A 17183-nucleotide genomic window follows, 5' to 3' on the forward strand; every position below is an offset into this window, starting at 1 on the left:
CTGTCTGAAGACATGACACACTAAAATCCAAGGTGAGATATTTCTGTGAGGAGTCTTATGATCCTAACATGGTCTTCTCTGTTACCACCCCTCCCCTTAAAGAGTGGGTAATCAGAAGGTAATTGGAGGAGTGTCACACTATCTAAAATTAAATGCTTAAGAACTAGTTGGGGAAACTTTCAAATCATGAAATTTCCAAAAATCAACCTCAGTGTGGAAAAAGGTCCCTAGTATTAGGACCAGGGATCAGGGTGGAAATTAGGGGAAAATTTAGGCCAGGAAAATCATGAGGGATATCTAATGATAAGAACAAGAATAATAGATGCAAGAATAATAAAAATAACAACAATAATAATGATTTTAATGAAGTGCTTTTTAATGTGCCAGAGCCCAGTGCTAAGTGCTCGGGTAGATTCATTCATTCATTCAATCGTATTTATTGAGCACTTACGGTGTGCAGAGCACTGTACTAAGCGCTTGGGAAGTAACAAGTTGACAACATAGATATGTTTATGATAGACATGAGAGATATGAGGGTAGATATGAGATGATGAGATCAGACATGATCCCTGTTCCATACGGGGCTCAGAATCCAAGAGGATGGAAGAAAGGGTTATCTTATCTCCATTTTTCAGAAGACAAAATTGCACCACAGACAGGTTAAGAGACTTAACCAAGGTCACACAGCTGACCAATTGTGGATCTGGAGCTAGAATTCAGGTCTCCTGATATCTCTATGATATTGAGAAGCAGTGTGGCCTAAATGGAAGTAGCACGGGGCTTGATGATGATGATGGTATTTTTTAGCACTTACGATGTGCCAAGCACTGTTCTAAGTGCAGAAGCAGTCAGAGGACTTGCGTTCTAGTCCTGGCTGTGCCGAATGCTTGCTGTGGGACCTTAGGCTCCATCACAGACTTCACAGTCTTCACAGACTCCGTCTTCTCCTCGTTCTCCTCTTATCTCTCCAATCGCTCTTTCTCAGTCTCTTTTGCAGGCTCCTCCTCCCCCTCCCATCCTCTTACTGTGGGGGTTCCCCAAGGTTCAGTACTTGGTCCCCTTCTGTTCTCGATCTACACGCACTCCCTTGGTCACCTCATTCGCTCCCACGGCTTCCATTATCATCTCTACGCTGATGACACCCAGATCTACATCTCTGCCCCTGCTCTCTCCCCCTCCCTCCAGGCTCACATCTCCTCCTGCCTTCAGGACATCTCCATCTGGATGTCTGCCCACCACCTAAAGCTCAACATGTCGAAGACTGAACTCCTTGTCTTCCCTCCCAAACCTTGCCCTCTCCCTGACTTTCCCATCTCTGTTGACGGCACTACCATCCTTCCCGTCTCACAAGCCTGCAAACTTGGTGTCATCCTCGACTCCGCTCTCTCATTCACCCCTCACATCCAAGCCGTCACCAAAACCTGCCGGTTTCAGCTCCACAACATTGCCAAGATCCGCTCTTTCCTCTTCATCCATACCGCTACCCTGCTCGTTCAAGCTCTCATCCTATCCTGTCTGGACTACTGCACCAGCCTTCTGTCTGATCTCCCATCCTCGTGTCTCTCTCCACTTCAATCCATACTTCATGCTGCTGCCCGGATTATCTTTGTCCAGAAACGCTCTGGGCATATCACTCCCCTCCTCAATAATCTCCAGTGGCTACCAATCAATCTGCGCATCAGGCAGAAACTCCTCACCCTGGGCTTCAAGGCTGTCCATCCCCTCGCCCCCTCCTACCTCTCCTCCCTTCTCTCCTTCTACAGCCCAGCCCGCACCCTCCGCTCCTCTGCCGCTAATCTCCTCACCGTACCTCGTTCTCGCCTGTCCCGCCATCGACCCCCGGCCCACGTCCTCCCCCGGGTCTGGAATGCCCTCCCTCTGCCCATCCGCCAAGCTAGCTCTCTTCCTCCCTTCAAGGCCCTGCTGAGAGCTCACCTCCTCCAGGAGGACTTCCCAGACTGAGCCCCTTCCTTCCTCTCCCCCTCGTCCCCCTCTCCGTCCCCCTCATCTTACCTCCTTCCCTTCCCCACAGCACCTGTATATATATATATGTTTGTACATATTACTCTATTCATTTATTTATTTTACTTGTACATATCTATTCTATTTATTTTATTTTGTTAGTATGTTTGTTTTTTTTTTTTCTCTCTGTCTCCCCCTTTTAGACTGTGAGCCCAATGTTAGGTAGGGACTGTCTCTATATGTTGCCAATTTGTACTTCCCAAGCGCTTAGTACAGTGCTCTGCACATAGTAAGCGCTCAATAAATGTGATTGATTGATTGATTGTTTAAGCAAGTCAGTTAACTTCTCTATGCCTCAGTTCTCCGGTTCTCCCTCCTACTTAGACTCTGCACCCCCTGTGCGACACGTAATGTGTCCAACCTAATTCACTTGTATCTGCCCCAGCACTTAGAACAGTGCTTGACACATAGTAAGTGCTTAACAAATACCATTTAAAAAGTGGTAAAGGAAAACAAGGTGACCAAGACAGTCCCTATCTTTTGGTTTCAGTTCCATTAGTGACTTTTAGACTGTGAGCCCACTGTTGGGTAGGGACTGTCCCTATATGTTGCCAACTTGTACTTCCCAAGTGCTTAGTACAGTGTTCTGCACACAGTAAGCGCTCAAAAAATGCGATCGATGATGATTAGTGACTAAGAGGAATGAATCTAATTTAGGCAAATTTGTTTGCCCTTTGTTTTCAAAGAAAATACCACGATTGTTGAAGTTCACCAGTGAGTGTGTGTGTGGCTAAAATAATAATAGTTGTAGTATTTGTTAAGCGCTTACTATATGCCAGGCACCATACTAAGTGCTAGGATGTACACAAGCAAATCAGGTTGTCCCATTTAGAGCTCACAGTTTTAACCCTCATTTTTCCAGATATGGTAACTGAGGCACGAAGTGAAGTACCTTGCCCAAGGTCACACAGCAGACACGTGTCAGAGCAAAACGTTTACGACATATTTCCCCCCTCCTCAAAAAACTCCAGTGGTTGCCCATCCACCTCTGCACCAAACAAAACCTCCTCACCGTTGGTTATAAAACACTCCACCACCTTGTCCCCTTCTACCTCACCTTTCTACTCATCCTTCAACCCAGCCTATATCAATCAATCAATCAATTGTATTTATTGAGCACTTACTGTGTGCAGAGCACTGTACTAAGCGCTTGGGAAGTACAAGTTGGCAACATATACAGACGGTCCCTGCCCAACAGTGGGCTCACAGTCTAGAAGTATATACTTTGCTCCTCTAATGCTAACCTTCTCACTGTGCCTTGATCTCATTTCTCTCGCCACCGACCCCTCGCCCTCATTCTGTCTCTGGCCTAGAATGTCCTCCCTCTTCAAATCTGATAAACAATTACTCTCCCCGCCTTCAAAGCCTTACTGAAGGCACATTTCTTCCAAGAGGCCTTCCCTGACTGAGCCCCTTTTTCCTTTCATTCATTTATTGTCAGTCATATTTATTGAGCTCTTACTGTGTGCAGAGCACTGTACTAAATGCTTGGGAGACTACAATGCAACAATAAGCGGACACATTCCCTACTCACAACAAGCTTTAAGTCTAGAGGAAAAGAGACAGACATCAATACAAATAAGTAAATAGATATGTACATAAGTGCTGTGGAACTGGAAGCGGGAAAAACCAAGGGAGCAAATCAGGGTGATGCAGAAGGGAATGGGAGCAGAGGAAAAGAGGGCTTAGTCTGGGAAGGCCTCAAGCAGGAGATGTCTTCTCCCACTCCCTTCTGTGTTGCCCTGACTTGCTCCTTTTGTTCATCCCCCCTCCCGGCCCCACACCACTTTTACATATATCTGTAATTAATTTATTTATATTAATGTCTGTCTCCCCTCAAAGACTGGAAGCTCGTCGTGAGCAGGGAATGTGTCTGTTTATTGTTGTATTGTACTCTCCCAAGCCCTTAGTACAGTACTCTGAACACAGCTAGCATTCAATAAATACAATTGACTGACTGAATGAATGAATCCAGGTCCTTATGACTCAGATCCATGCGGTATTGACTGCCCCATGCTGCTTCTCTAAAAATGCCGGTGTGGGATCCACATTCCCAGCCTAATTGTAGATACAAAAAAAATGTACTTCATCGGATAGCCATGCATAATGTTTGCAGTACATGGCGTCATTTTCTCTTTTGCCCCCTTGGCTCCCATTCCTTATTAATTTAAATTCTCATATAAGATAGGAAGAGATGTTTCCATTCATTAGCCTATAGAGGGCCTTAATCAGGCTTGCAGAGTAACAACATCAATATGATTTTGATTTAGACGTGGAAAGCAACTCCCTTATGGTTCATTCATTCATTCATTCAATCATATTTATTGAGCGCTTACTGTGTGCAGAGCACTGTACTAAGCGCTTGGGAAGTACAAGTCGACAACATATAGAGACGGTCCCTACCCAACAACGGGCTCACTGTCTAGAAGGGGCAGACGGACAATGAAACAAAACATGCGGACAGGTGTCAAGTCATCAGAATAAATAGAAATAAAGCTAGATGCAATATTGAAGAGCAATATTAGCTGGCTCTGTGGTTGGGCCACGATTTCGCATTTGCGACATTGTTTAGTGGAGGGCACGGCTATTCTTTCAGAGTCCTAGAGCCGGAGACGTGACTTTACGTCATCAGCAGGGGAACCCGTCCCAGTTACTCTCTTGGTATCTTCCTTCTCTTCAGATGGGGTACGCAAAGTCTGGCCAGGTGGCCGGTGGCCTTCTCACCAGACTCTACAGCCGAGCTTTCCTCATAGCAGAACCCGATGCAACCAAACGAGTGGTGTTTGTCAGTGTCGACATAGGCATGATGTCGCAGAGACTCAGACTGGAGGTAAGTGGTGTTTGGTGGGAAAGAAAATGGGTATAATCCCCTACCCACCCCATAGTGGGGGACAAGTTGGCTTCAACTCCCAAGCACTTAGTACAGTGCTGTGCACACAGGAAATGCTCAATAAATAAGATTGACTGACTGACTTCAACTACAACATCCTAGAGGCGCTTAGTCTGTCTGAGAAGGAGGGTGGGAAATGACAAGCCAAGACAACTGGCTCTTGGGAAGTTTAGGTGGAAGCCCCAAATCGTTCCCTAACCCCAAATGGGCCCTATAAATGTTGGCATATCCAGTGAGAGGAATTTTCCATTAGGAGTGTCAATCATTACGTCCGATTGGCCTTTGGGGACTTCAGTCAATCAATCAATCAATCAATCAATCAATCGTATTTATTGAGCGCTTACTATGTGCAGAGCACTGTACTAAGCGCTTGGGAAGTACAAATTGGCATCACATAGAGACAGTCCCTACCCAACAGTGGGCTCACAGTCTAAAAGGGGGGGGGGTCTAAAAGGGGGTCTAAATCGTATTTACTGAGTGCTTACTGTGTACAGAGCACTGAACTGAGTGCTTCACAGTGGGTGGGCCTGAACTGCTGAAGAACTGATTCTGGGAAAAGCTTTTCCTACTCAGGAGCCAACTCTCAGGCCATCCAGTTCTCAAAGTGAAGGACAATTCGAACTTATTCCATTAACCTTATCATGCTAATGCATGGAAGAGCCATTTAATGGGTTGAATTTTCTACATTGTGAAGTACATTAGGTAAATGATTGGAGGCTTATTCATTACATGAGTGGGGCTTGGTAGGCAATGAAAAATAAAGAGCAAACACCGAATCCATTAGATGCTCAGAGCCAGGTCCTGTCATCATTGTGGGATGCTCAAGAAGTGAGTCAAATAGGAAAGCTAAGGGCTAGTTTTCCACTTGTCTGAGCCTTGGGTGAAGTCTTTGGAGGAATATGTTAATATTAATTGTGCTGTTTGTTAAGGGTGGTGCTATGTGCCAAACACTATTGAGTACTGGGGAAGATACAAGATAACCAAGTCAGGCACAATCTCTGTCCCACATGAGACTCAAAGTTTAAGGAGGAAGGAGAACAGGTATTGAATCCCACTTTACAGATGAGGAAACTGAGTCATCCAAGGTCACACAGCAGGCAGGTTACAGAAACATGTTTCCTGCCCCTCAAAACCGGTGCTCGTTCCACTAGTCTATGCTGCTTCTCCTTTTTAGAAGAGTGCTTCAAAGTGTAGCATCTAAGTAGCTCCTAAATAATGTCTGGATGGAATTGGTGATATTTTCGAGGTAAGTTACTGCTCCAGGTAACTGGTTGGCAGTGATTTCTTGAACAGAGTTGAAAAATGAGAACTGATTTTTCAGGGATATTCGGGACCCTTACAACTTGGATTTCTGATATATGTAGAGAACAGGTTTCAGCCTCCAGAGCCTCGCTAAGATGAGTTTTTCCTTCCTCCCAACTAAGGAAATCCAAATCCAGGAGAAGTTGCCAGTGGGCACCCAGCAGGATCAGTCCAGGGGCCTCTTCACCACTAGCCCCCAGGCTAGTGTCCTGATTGATGTTCTTTCATGTAAGAAACCCAACCCCCACTCAGAACTCAGGAGAGTGTAAAACCTCCAGTTACTATAGTGGTTTTGAAATATGGCTACTGATAATGTCAATTACTATTATTATGATCAATAATGATAATAATGTAACGGTATTATTTAGTGCTTACCATGTGCCAAACATTATGCAAGTATTGATTTAATGTAAGATAATCACCCTTCTAGATTCTAAGCTCACTGTGGGCAGGGAATATGTTTATCAATTCTGTTATATTGTAGTCTCCAAATGCTTAGTTACAGTGCTCTGCACACAGTAAGCTCTCTGAGTACAATTTGATTGATTAAGTGATTGATAATCAGATTGTCCACAGCCCTGCCCTATACAGGGCTCATAGTCTAGAAGGTAGGGAAAAAATGGATATTTTTTCCCTATTTTACTAATGGGACTGAGACATGGAGAAGCAGCGTGGCTCAGTAGAAAGAGCATGGGCTTTGGAGTCAGAGGTCATGGGTTCAAATCCCAGCTCCGCCAATTATCAGCTGTGACACTTTGGGCAAGTCACTTAACTTCTCTGGGCCTCAGTTCCCTCATCTGTAAAATGGGGATTAAGATTGTGAGCCCCCCGTAGGACAACCTGATCACCTTGTAACCTCCCCAGTGCTTAGAACATAGTAAATGCTTAATAAACTCATTATTATTATTATTATTATTACTACTACAAGGTCATGCAGCAGACTAGTGGCAGAACTTGGACTGGAACCTGGGTCTTCTGACTCCCATTCCTGTGCTTTTTCCACATGTATTGAAACTTTATTCATTCATTCATTCATTCATTCGCATTTATGAAGCACTCACTGCGTGCAGAGCACTGTACTAAGCACTTGGAAAGTGCAATTCAGCAACAGAGACAATCCCTGTCCACAACGGGCTCACACTCTAGAAGGGGGGAGACAGGCATCAAAACAAGTAAACAGGCATCAGTAGCATCAATATCAATAAATAGAATTATACGTCTATACACATCATTAATGTAAATAAATAGAATTATAAATATGTACATATATACACTAGTGTTGTGGAGGGGGAGAAGGGGATAGAGCAAAGGGAGCGAGTCAGGGTGATGGGGGAGGGAGGGGGAGCAGAGGTAAAGGGGGGCTTAGTCTGGGAAGGCCTCCTGGAAGAGGTGAGCCTTCAGAAGGGCTTTGAAGGGGGGAAGTGTGGGCATAGCCTGGATCTCAGGAATCAGCTCCAATCCAGGACCCGGCCCAGGATCACATCCTAGCTCATTACTGAGTTTCAAATGGGTTTGGAAAGCTGCTAGCTAAACTGACCTCTTGACCTAGCAGAGTGGCAAAGTGCTCCATTCTGTGTACAGCTCAATCAATCCTAACTTTCTTCCACATGGATATGGAACAAATTAACCTTTGACTTTTTTTTTCTTATCCCTCTCTGCTTTTTAGAGCTTGGGGATGATTCTTTTCATTAACATTATCTCCTTTTCTTCCTGGCCCTGTTTATCTCTTCCACTTTACCCTCATTTTCTTCTCTAAGATAAATCACAACATGAATACCTTCATGTTGATCAATCAATCAATCAATCGTATTTATTGAGCGCTTACTGTGTGCAGAGCACTGTACTAAGCGCTTGGGAAGTACAAGTTGGCAACATATAGAGACAGTCCCTACCCAACAGTGGGCTCACAGTCTAGAAGGGGAGCACATAATAGATGCCATTATTATTATTAGTTAAGTGCTTACTATGTGTTAAGCAAGCACTTACTATGTGTCAAGCACTGTTCTGAGCGCTGGTGTAGATACAGTCTAATCAGGTTAGACATAGTCCCTGTCCCACATGGGGCTCACAGTCTTAATCCCCATTTTACAGGTGAGGTAACTGAGGCACAGAGAAATGAAGTGATTTGCCCAAAGTCACACAGCAGACAGGTGGTGAGCTGGGATTAGAACTCAGGTCCTTCTGACACCCAGGTGCATGGTCTATCCACTGGGCAATGCTGCTTCAGCCTGGTAACACCCTCAGCAGTGTCCTCTCAGGAAGGGTTAGAATGGATACTCTCTGGGCTGCTTTGCTCAGAATTTAGTTACTCTTTTTTAATAGTATTTGTTAACCACTCACTAAATGCCAGGCACTGTACTAAGCGCTGGGGTAGATACAGTCAGACTAGACAAAATTCATGTACCATTCTTTACCCTTATTTTACAGATGAGGTAACTGTGACACAGAGAAGTGAAGTGATTAAGTTGTCGTACAGCAGACAACTCATGGAGCTGGGATTCTAACTCAGGCCCTCTGAATCCCAGGCCCATGCTCTTTCCATTAGGCCATGCTGCTTCATGGCTTACAGAAGCAGCATATCTTAATGGAAAAAAACACGGGTTTGAGAGTTAGAGGTCATGGATTCTAATCCCAGCTCTGCCACTTGTCAACTGTGTGACTTTGGGCAAGTCACTTAACTTCTCTGTGCCTCAGTGATCTCGTCTGTAAAATGGGGATTCAAAATGTGAGACCCACATGGGACAACCTGATTACCTTGTATCTACCCCACCGCTTAGAATGGTGCTTGGCACATAGTAAATGCTTAACAAATGCCATCATTATTATTATTATTAGCGGAAAGAGCCCGGGCTTGGGAGTCAGAGGTCGTGGGTTCTAATCCCACTCCATCCACTTATCAGCTGTGTGACTTTGGGCAAATCACTTCTCTGTGCCTCAGTTACCTCATCTTTAAAATGGGGATTAAGATTGTGAGGCCCATGTGGGACAACTTGATTACCTTGCATCTACCCCAGCGGTTAGAACAGTGCTTGGCATGTAGTAAGCACTTAACAAATACCATTATTATTACTATTATTACCTATCTCAGTTTGAAGAACTAAAGCCTTAGATGCTTCTTCCAGATGCTGGCTCATCCACAGGGCTGACTCCTTCCCTCAAGCCAGTTTTGTTTTTTAGCATTTTTAAGCGCTTACTATGTGCAAAGCACTGTTCTAAGCACTGGGGAGTTACAAGGTGATCAGGTTGTCCTACGGGGGGCTCACAGTCTTAATCCCCATTTTACGGATGAGGTAACTGAGGCACAGAGAAGTTGTCTGGTGGAGTTTGTTCCTCCTTTCCGTCTTCTTGTCCTAGCTTATAGCCCAGCCAGGAGCAACTCTTCACTGCGAAGCAGGGGATGTGAGTCTCTTAAAGAGGCAGCAACTCCTTCTTGACCCAGTAGTTTTTACTACTGATATTGGAGGGAGGAGTCAGTCAAGTAGGTACTGGTTTTAACTTGCCTCTGTACCTTCTACCCACCCTTACTTGTTCTTGTTCTCTTTTGTTCTATCCCTTCCAAACCCCACATCCCTACCCTTAAACAGCTCTCATGAGGAAGTTATCCATGGGCTTAGGAGGGGAGTCTACACTGTCTCCTTTGGTGACCTCATTCGCTCCCATGGCTTCAACTATCATCTTTACGCTGATGACACCCAGATCTACATCTCTGCCCCTGCTCTCTCCCCCTCTCTCCAGGGTCTCATCTCCTCCTGCCTTCAGGACATCTCCATCTGGATGTCTGCCCGCTACCTAAAACTCAACATGTCCAAGACTGAACTCCTTGTCTTCCCTCCCAAACCCTGCCCTCTCCCTGACTTTCCCATCACTGTTGACGGCACTACCATCCTTCCCGTCTCACAAGCCCGCAACCTTGTTGTCATCCTCGACTCCGCTCTCTCATTCACCCCTCACATCCAAGCCATCACCAAAACCTGCCGGTCTCAGCTCCGCAACTTTGCCAAGATCCGCCTTTTCCTCTCCATCCAAACCACTACCCTGCTCGTTCAAGCTCTCATCCTATCCCGTCTGGACTACTGCATCAGCCTTCTCTCTGATCTCCCATCCTCGTGTCTCTCCCCACTTCAATCCATACTTCATGCTGCTGCCTGGATTGTCTTTGTCCAGAAATGCTCTGGGCATGTTACTCCCCTCCTCAAAAATCTCCAGTGGCTACCAATCAATCTGCACATCAGGCAGAAACTCCTCGCCCTGGGCTTCAAGGCTGTCCATCACCTCGCCCCCTCCTACCTCACCTCCCTTCTCTTCTTCTCCAGCCCAGCCCGCACCCTCCGCTCCTCTGCCGCTAATCTCCTCACCGTGCCTCGTTCTCGCCTGTCCCACCGTCGATCCCTGGCCCACGTCATCCCCCTGGCCTGGAATGCCCTCCCTCCCCACATCCGCCAAGCTAGCTCTCTTCCTCCCTTCAAGGCCCTACTGAGAGCTCACCTCCTCCAGGAGGCCTTCCCAGACTGAGCCCCTTCCTTTCTCTCCCCCTGTTCCCCCTCTCCTTCCCCCCATCTTACCTCCTTCCATTTCCCACAGCACCTGTATATATGTATATATGTTTGTACATATTTATTACTCTATTTGTTTATTTATTTATTTTACTTGTACATATCTATTCTATTTATTTTATTTTGTTAATATGTGTGGTTTTGTTCTCTGTCTCCCCCTTCTAGACTGTGAGCCCACCGTTGGGTAGGGACTGTCTCTATATGTTGCCAACTTGTACTTCCCAAGCACTTAGTACAGTGCTCTGCACACAGTAAGCGCTCAATAAATACAATTGATTGATTGATTGAGTAAGGGAGAGAGAAACTACAAATGATCTGGAAACTGAGTCAAAGGAAAGAAGGAGCGGAAGGTATAACTGGAAGTCTGCCCTTCCCTCCCTGTCTTCCTCCTAGAGTTTCAGGAATTGTGAAAACCATGCTCCAATCAGCACTTTCTCATTGGCTTATTTCTCTTGAAGGTCCTGAAAAGACTGCAGAGCAACTACCCTGGCTTGTATAGACAGGATAATGTGATCCTGAGTGGCACACACACCCATTCGGGACCGGCGGGCTATTTCCAGTACACTATCTTCGTGCTGAGTGGCAAAGGCTTTATCAAGCCATCATTCGAAACTATCGTGAATGGCATCGTGAAGGTAGGCCGAGCTCAGAGAGTTTGGGATGGTGTTTTTATCATGGCTCCCATGGTGGGGGCCACTGGATAACCTGACACTTGCAGAGACTGAGACCACAAGATAGGGAGCCTGATTTGGAAAGATCATATGGCCCCTGTGGTGGCTGGGTTCTGGGTTTGAGCACCCCCTTATCTTAATAGTAATAATGATAATAATAATAGTATGTGTTAAGTGCTTACTATGTGCAAAACACTGAACTAAGTGCTGGGGTAGATACAAGATAATCGGGTTGCCCACAGTCCCTGTCCCACATAGGACTTCTAGACTGTGAGCCTGTTGTAGGGTAGGGACTGTCTCTATATGTTGCCCACTTGTATTTCCCGAGCGCTTAGTACAGTGCTCTGCACACAGTAAGCGCTCAATAAATATGATTGAATGAATGAATGAATGAAGGGACTCACAGTCTTAATCCCCATTTTACAGATGAGGGAACTGAGACACAGAGAAGTAAAATGACTTGTCCAAGGTAACGCAGCAGATAAGTGGCAGAGCTGGGATTAGAACCCAGGTCCAAGCTAGGTGCCTTCCCTCCCTCTTACTGTGGGGAAACCTCTGAGAGCCCCAGATTGGTAGTGGTCACAGTCACCAGGGAGCATATAGAGTAGACCGGCGGTTGGAACCACAACGACTGCAGGATCCTCCACTACCCCTGACCTAGCGACCCACCCCTCCAACTGGGGGATTTTAGAGAGGGTCATGGAAAAGGGTCAGAGCTCCTGAGGAAGTTTATGAAAGGTTAGGCAACAAAAGTTAATGTCCTGGGAGCTCCCCAGGCTGGAGAGATGGGCCAAGAGCCTCCCACTGTTGCCCCTTCTACCCATTCTTTCTGCTCCTCCCACATCCACAGGGATGTGGAGTGAATGATCGAGGATAGGGAGGTCTGCACAGTGGAAGGTCCTTTCTCTTGCGAATCCACCTCAGCTGTGCCCAAAACTGCTGACCTGCTGGCTCTTCCACCACCATCCTGCTACCACTCTAGGGGGCCTAGGCCCTGGAGGTGAAAGTTACTTCATGCCCTCCCTCTTTCCTAGGTGTTGGCGAGAGCTGTCATACATGGAAGGTGGCAATTACACAGTGGTATCCCTCTGCATTGTACTTAGGGCTCACTGGAGCCATTTGGGGATGCGGAAGTGCTTTGGAAGTGCATGATTGGAGCTAACCAGACCAGGATCAGCCACTGAATTTAGGGATGCAAGATGAGGCCAGAATGCATATTACCACTTCATAGCAAGGAAACTCCTAAAGCAATATCAGTTTCCCACGATTAACTAAATGGGATCCATAGTTCAAGTTCCATCAATTAGCCAGCCTTGAGAAGTAAATCATGGAAAATAATTTGGTATCATATTCAAAATTTCATAACCAGCAGATTGTAGTTTACCGAGAAACTTCCAGCTTCTCGCAGGTTGAGCTCCTATTTTGACACCGACAGCACTGAATCATGCCACTGGCTGAGGGGAGAGGAATCAGCTTACTTGAGATGCCCCTTAGAGTTTTCTATCCCTGTCCATATCTGGTCAGCATTCTGAGTTGAGAATGGATTGTCTGTTTCTATATCCTCCCTTTCTGGGTCTGGACTTCCATGGAAGATTTTTCAAGAGTAAAATCAGTCACCAATCAGCTTGGATGTCTCTCCTCCAGGATTATTGTACTGACTCGTCTTTTACATCTCCAGAGCATTGAGATAGCACATACGAATATGAAACCAGGAAAAATCTATATCAATAAAGGAAATGTGGAAGGTGTCCAGATCAACCGCAGCCCTTATTCTTACATGCAGAATCCGGAGTCTGAGAGACAAAGGTAAGATAGAAATAATCATCAATAATGAAACCACTAAAGGAAAAGCATTATGTTCCCCAGTCAGTGTATGTAAATCATTGACATTCTGACCATCACACAAGCCAAACATCTATCCTTCCCCTAGCCCCAGTAACGTTATTGGGGGTTGATTTTTATCATGACTGAACCTTTTCAGTTTTTAACACTGGCAGTTTTTGACCATTAGTTGTCTGATTTTTGATAATTCCTTGCAAATCTAGGAAGAAACATGAAAGTAAAACTTAACTGTACCATTTGATTTTCCACTAGATTGTAAGCTCCTTGAGGGCTGGGATCATGTTAACCAACTCCGTTATATTGTACACTACCAAAGGCTTCCCATTCTCAGGGTCACACCTGTAGAGTTTCCAGTACTCTACCAGTCTTGACTACGGGAGGAAGAGTCAAGTAGAGGCATAGTCATTCCATTCCTAGCTTGGGCAGTGGCTAGTGATGGAAGGCAACCTGACCAACTCACCTGTTCTGGTCAGCAGCGGCACGGGAGAGAGTCGAGGGCGGAGACTCTAGTTTACCATACGGAAGAAGGCAATGATAAACCATTTCCGTAGATCAAAAAACTCTATGGATACACTACCAAAACAATTGCAGATGGAAGTGGGGAATTCTAGGAGAGATGTGTCCACGGAGTCGCTGTGGGTCAGAGATGACTCAATGGCATAAAACAAGACCAAAGGCTTAGTACTGTGCTCTGCACACAGTAAGCACTCAATAAATATTTACCATTGATTAATTGTTTATTCATATTTTATCCTCAAACACTAGAAAAGTTAACAAATTAGCAGTAAGGGCTGTTCAGGTAAATGATTCATGAATCTCAATATATTCTGTCAGGCAACAGGATACTTGGGAGGAGCAGTGTGATGGTCATCTAACGTCTAACATTTCCCTTGAATATCTATAATTTTCTTCTCTAATAATCCATCATGGTTTTATCATCCATGAATTGATCCAAATCGTTTTTGGACCTACTGATATTTTCTGCCAGCACAACTTCCTGGGATATCTTACTAGGGACGGTAAATCACAGAGCGAATGAGAAAAAAAGTGTTTTCAGTGGAGGTTTCTGTATTCGGGGAAGGAAGAGGTTGAGGTGCAGAGGAACTGGGAGACCAGATGCCTAAGGGAAAGCTGTGGGCAGACTGGCAGAACTGCATTCTGAGGAGAGGAATGATCAAAAGGGGTCTAACAAGAGACAAGGCACCCCAGATTGGTGGGAAGCCACCCCTGGGGGAGAACTGTTGGAGTCAGTGGAAAAGTGTTTGCGTGCCTAAAGAGGTGTGTGGTGAAAGGGAAATGTTTGTTCTTCAAGATTGACATCTAGATGACCAGAGAGAGAGATGGAAGGGGCTAGGGTCTTGAATGTGCTATCTCTCTTGTAGAGTGATGGTCAACTGTCTGGCTCCAGAAGCAAAAAAGTCCATCCGGAGATGAAGTAGGGCTCATTGTTTACTCTGTTTGGTTGACTAGGTATGTCAACAACACTGACAAGGAAATGGTGGTCCTGAAGATGGTGGATTTGAAAGGAGAAGACCTGGGTGTTCTCAGGTACTGTGGGGTACCTTCCCGGTGGCCTGGTTTCTCCAGGGTATCTGAGGGAGTTATTATTTGAGACACAATTTCCCCCTCCAGAAGGAATCTTTTCCTTCACAACAAAAAGCCAGAGTGGCCCAGGGGATCATGGGAATGAAGAGGTCTGGGCACTAAACCAAGAGCATTAGTGAATGATATGGTGAGAGAAATCTTTCCCTTCATCGCTCTGAGCCTCTGGTAATCTATCCCGGCCTCTGCTCACTGGGCCATGGTCATTTCATAGCTGGTCGGCACTTTCCCTGTAGGGTAATTGGCTAATTGAGCAGTGGTTGCAGCAGGTTGATAAGCACATCCCACATCTCCCTGACGGTCGGGATCGATTTACTCATTGACTTGCCTGGTGGCAGGAGGCCAGACAAGAAGAGCTCAAGGATGTTAGGATCCTCTGATTTTACAGCAGGTCTCCTTAATCCTGTCTGCAGGGAGGTGGACTGTGTAATCTTCAACTCGGCTGAACTTTGGCTTTGCTTCAGGTCACATAAATGAGGTTCCCCCAGTTTTCTCTCTTGTCTGTTTCGGAATCACTTAAAGACTAGACGTGAAAATGTTACTCTGCTTTCGGCTCCATATGTTCTTTGCTCATCTTGCGGTCTCTCCACGGCACATGAGGAGGCCTATGGGTCATCATCTCAGGCGGCGGTGATGCTTTTCCATCTGTCACTTCCTGCCATTTGGAAGATGTTGATTCTGCAGCCAGGCCGGTTGACCCCGGTTGGACTCCTTCCTGCTCGTCTTCCATTACGCAGTGATAATTGCCTATTTAATCAACCTCCTCCTTTCTGCAAAGTCTATCTAAAACATGTAACAAAATAGTTGTTGCTGGATAAATTAACTACTCAGGTGCCTGTGGTCTGGTCCCATCCCCCAATCTGATTATCTGAGGAGGAAGGAAGAGAACTTTATTTGTTCTACCCATCCCCTTCTCTGGGGAGATTTTTCCCCAGGCAGAGGTTTTGGAGATTTGGATTCATAATTACATCTACAAGTGAAAGAGGATTTGATCTCCTTTGTACTCTCTGCATAATAGTAATAATAATAATAATAATGATGATACTGGTATTTGTTAAGTGCTTACTATGTGTCAAGGATTGAGAAGCAGCCTGGACTAGTGGAAAGAACACCGGTCTGAAAGTCAGAGGACTTGGGTTCTAATACTGGCTCTGTCACTTGTCTGCTGTGTGAACTTGGGAAAGTCACTTAATTTCTCTGTTCTTCAGTTTCTTCATCTTTAAAATGGGGATTAAAACTGTGAGCTCCATATGGGAATGGGACAGTGACTGTGTCCAACCTGATTAGCTTGTATCTACCCCTGTTCTTCGTACAGTGCTTGGCACATGGTAAGTGCTTAACAAATACCACAATTACTGTTATCATTAAGTGCTAAGTGCTGGGATAGATATAAGACAATCAGATCCCACATGGGGCTTAACAGTCTAAGCAGGAAAAACAGGTATTGAATCCCCATTTCACAGATTCATTCAACCAGGTTTATTGAGCACTTGCTGTGTGCAGAGCATTGTACTAAGTGCTTAGGAGAATACAATATAACAATAAACACATGGACACATTCCCTGCCCACCACAAGCTTACAGTCTATTGAGGCTCAGAGAAGTAAAATGGCTTGCCCAAGGTCACACAGCAGGTATGTGGTGGAGCTGGGATTAGAATTACTTGCTTATTGGACATTTGTTTTCTGCCTCTTGATTGGGAGTTTTGCTCCTAAGGGCTCTTCGGAGTTAAGCCACTAGACCAGGAGGGATTTTGCCCTATCAACTTTGCTTAGCTGCAATTTTTTACTTCTTGCTCCCACAGCTGATATGACCTGACTCTTAGTACCTCCTTTTTCTTTTTTTTTATAGACCCAAGGTGTTATTTAAGCAGGTGTTGGAATGAGAGCCAAGTGACATTCTGACTTTCTGCATTTTCAGGTGTTAAATGCAACAGAAAAGGGGACATAAAACACTTTCTTAAAAGGGTTTTGGAAAGTCAGCAGGGTTTGATTTGAACCATTTGATCCATTTTTAGTGCCAGATGTAAAACATTTAGTCAAGTTTTTTTCTAAGGCTATGAACTTCCAAAGTTGAGTTTCTGGGTAGAAATTTTACATCTCCTATTTATGGCTATCCTTCTTGAATATATTTGCTGTCTCCATTTCCCTCTCCACAGCTTGCCCTGTGGCCAGGTCTGTAGTGAGCAAGGTCTGGTTTCCGAGAGGATTTTTCTAGTGGAAAATTCCTCTTGTAACCTTAATGTTTTGGGGAAGGAGACGGTGTGTTTAGGAAAGAATCATAATCATTGCAATAATGGTGA

At 45.2% G+C, this 17183-nt stretch overlaps 1 protein-coding gene across 3 annotated transcripts in view; it reads left to right on the forward strand.

Annotated features, from left to right (window-relative positions):
- Positions 1-17183, forward strand: part of LOC119925532 (putative neutral ceramidase C) — a 79870-nt gene that overhangs the window by 23445 nt on the left and 39242 nt on the right. For 2 of the 3 annotated variants that reach the window (XM_038743800.1, XM_038743799.1), the window contains exons 5-8: positions 4703-4852; positions 11226-11402; positions 13117-13244; positions 14751-14828. In XM_038743800.1, coding sequence (XP_038599728.1) covers positions 4703-4852; positions 11226-11402; positions 13117-13244; positions 14751-14828 — 533 coding nt within the window. The remainder of the gene's footprint in view (positions 1-4702; positions 4853-11225; positions 11403-13116; positions 13245-14750; positions 14829-17183) is intronic. The other variant, XM_038743801.1, reaches the window with a different exon arrangement.

The sequence above is a fragment of the Tachyglossus aculeatus genome, chromosome 3 (assembly GCF_015852505.1).
Source record: "Tachyglossus aculeatus isolate mTacAcu1 chromosome 3, mTacAcu1.pri, whole genome shotgun sequence".
Classification (NCBI taxonomy): Eukaryota; Metazoa; Chordata; class Mammalia; order Monotremata; family Tachyglossidae; genus Tachyglossus; species Tachyglossus aculeatus.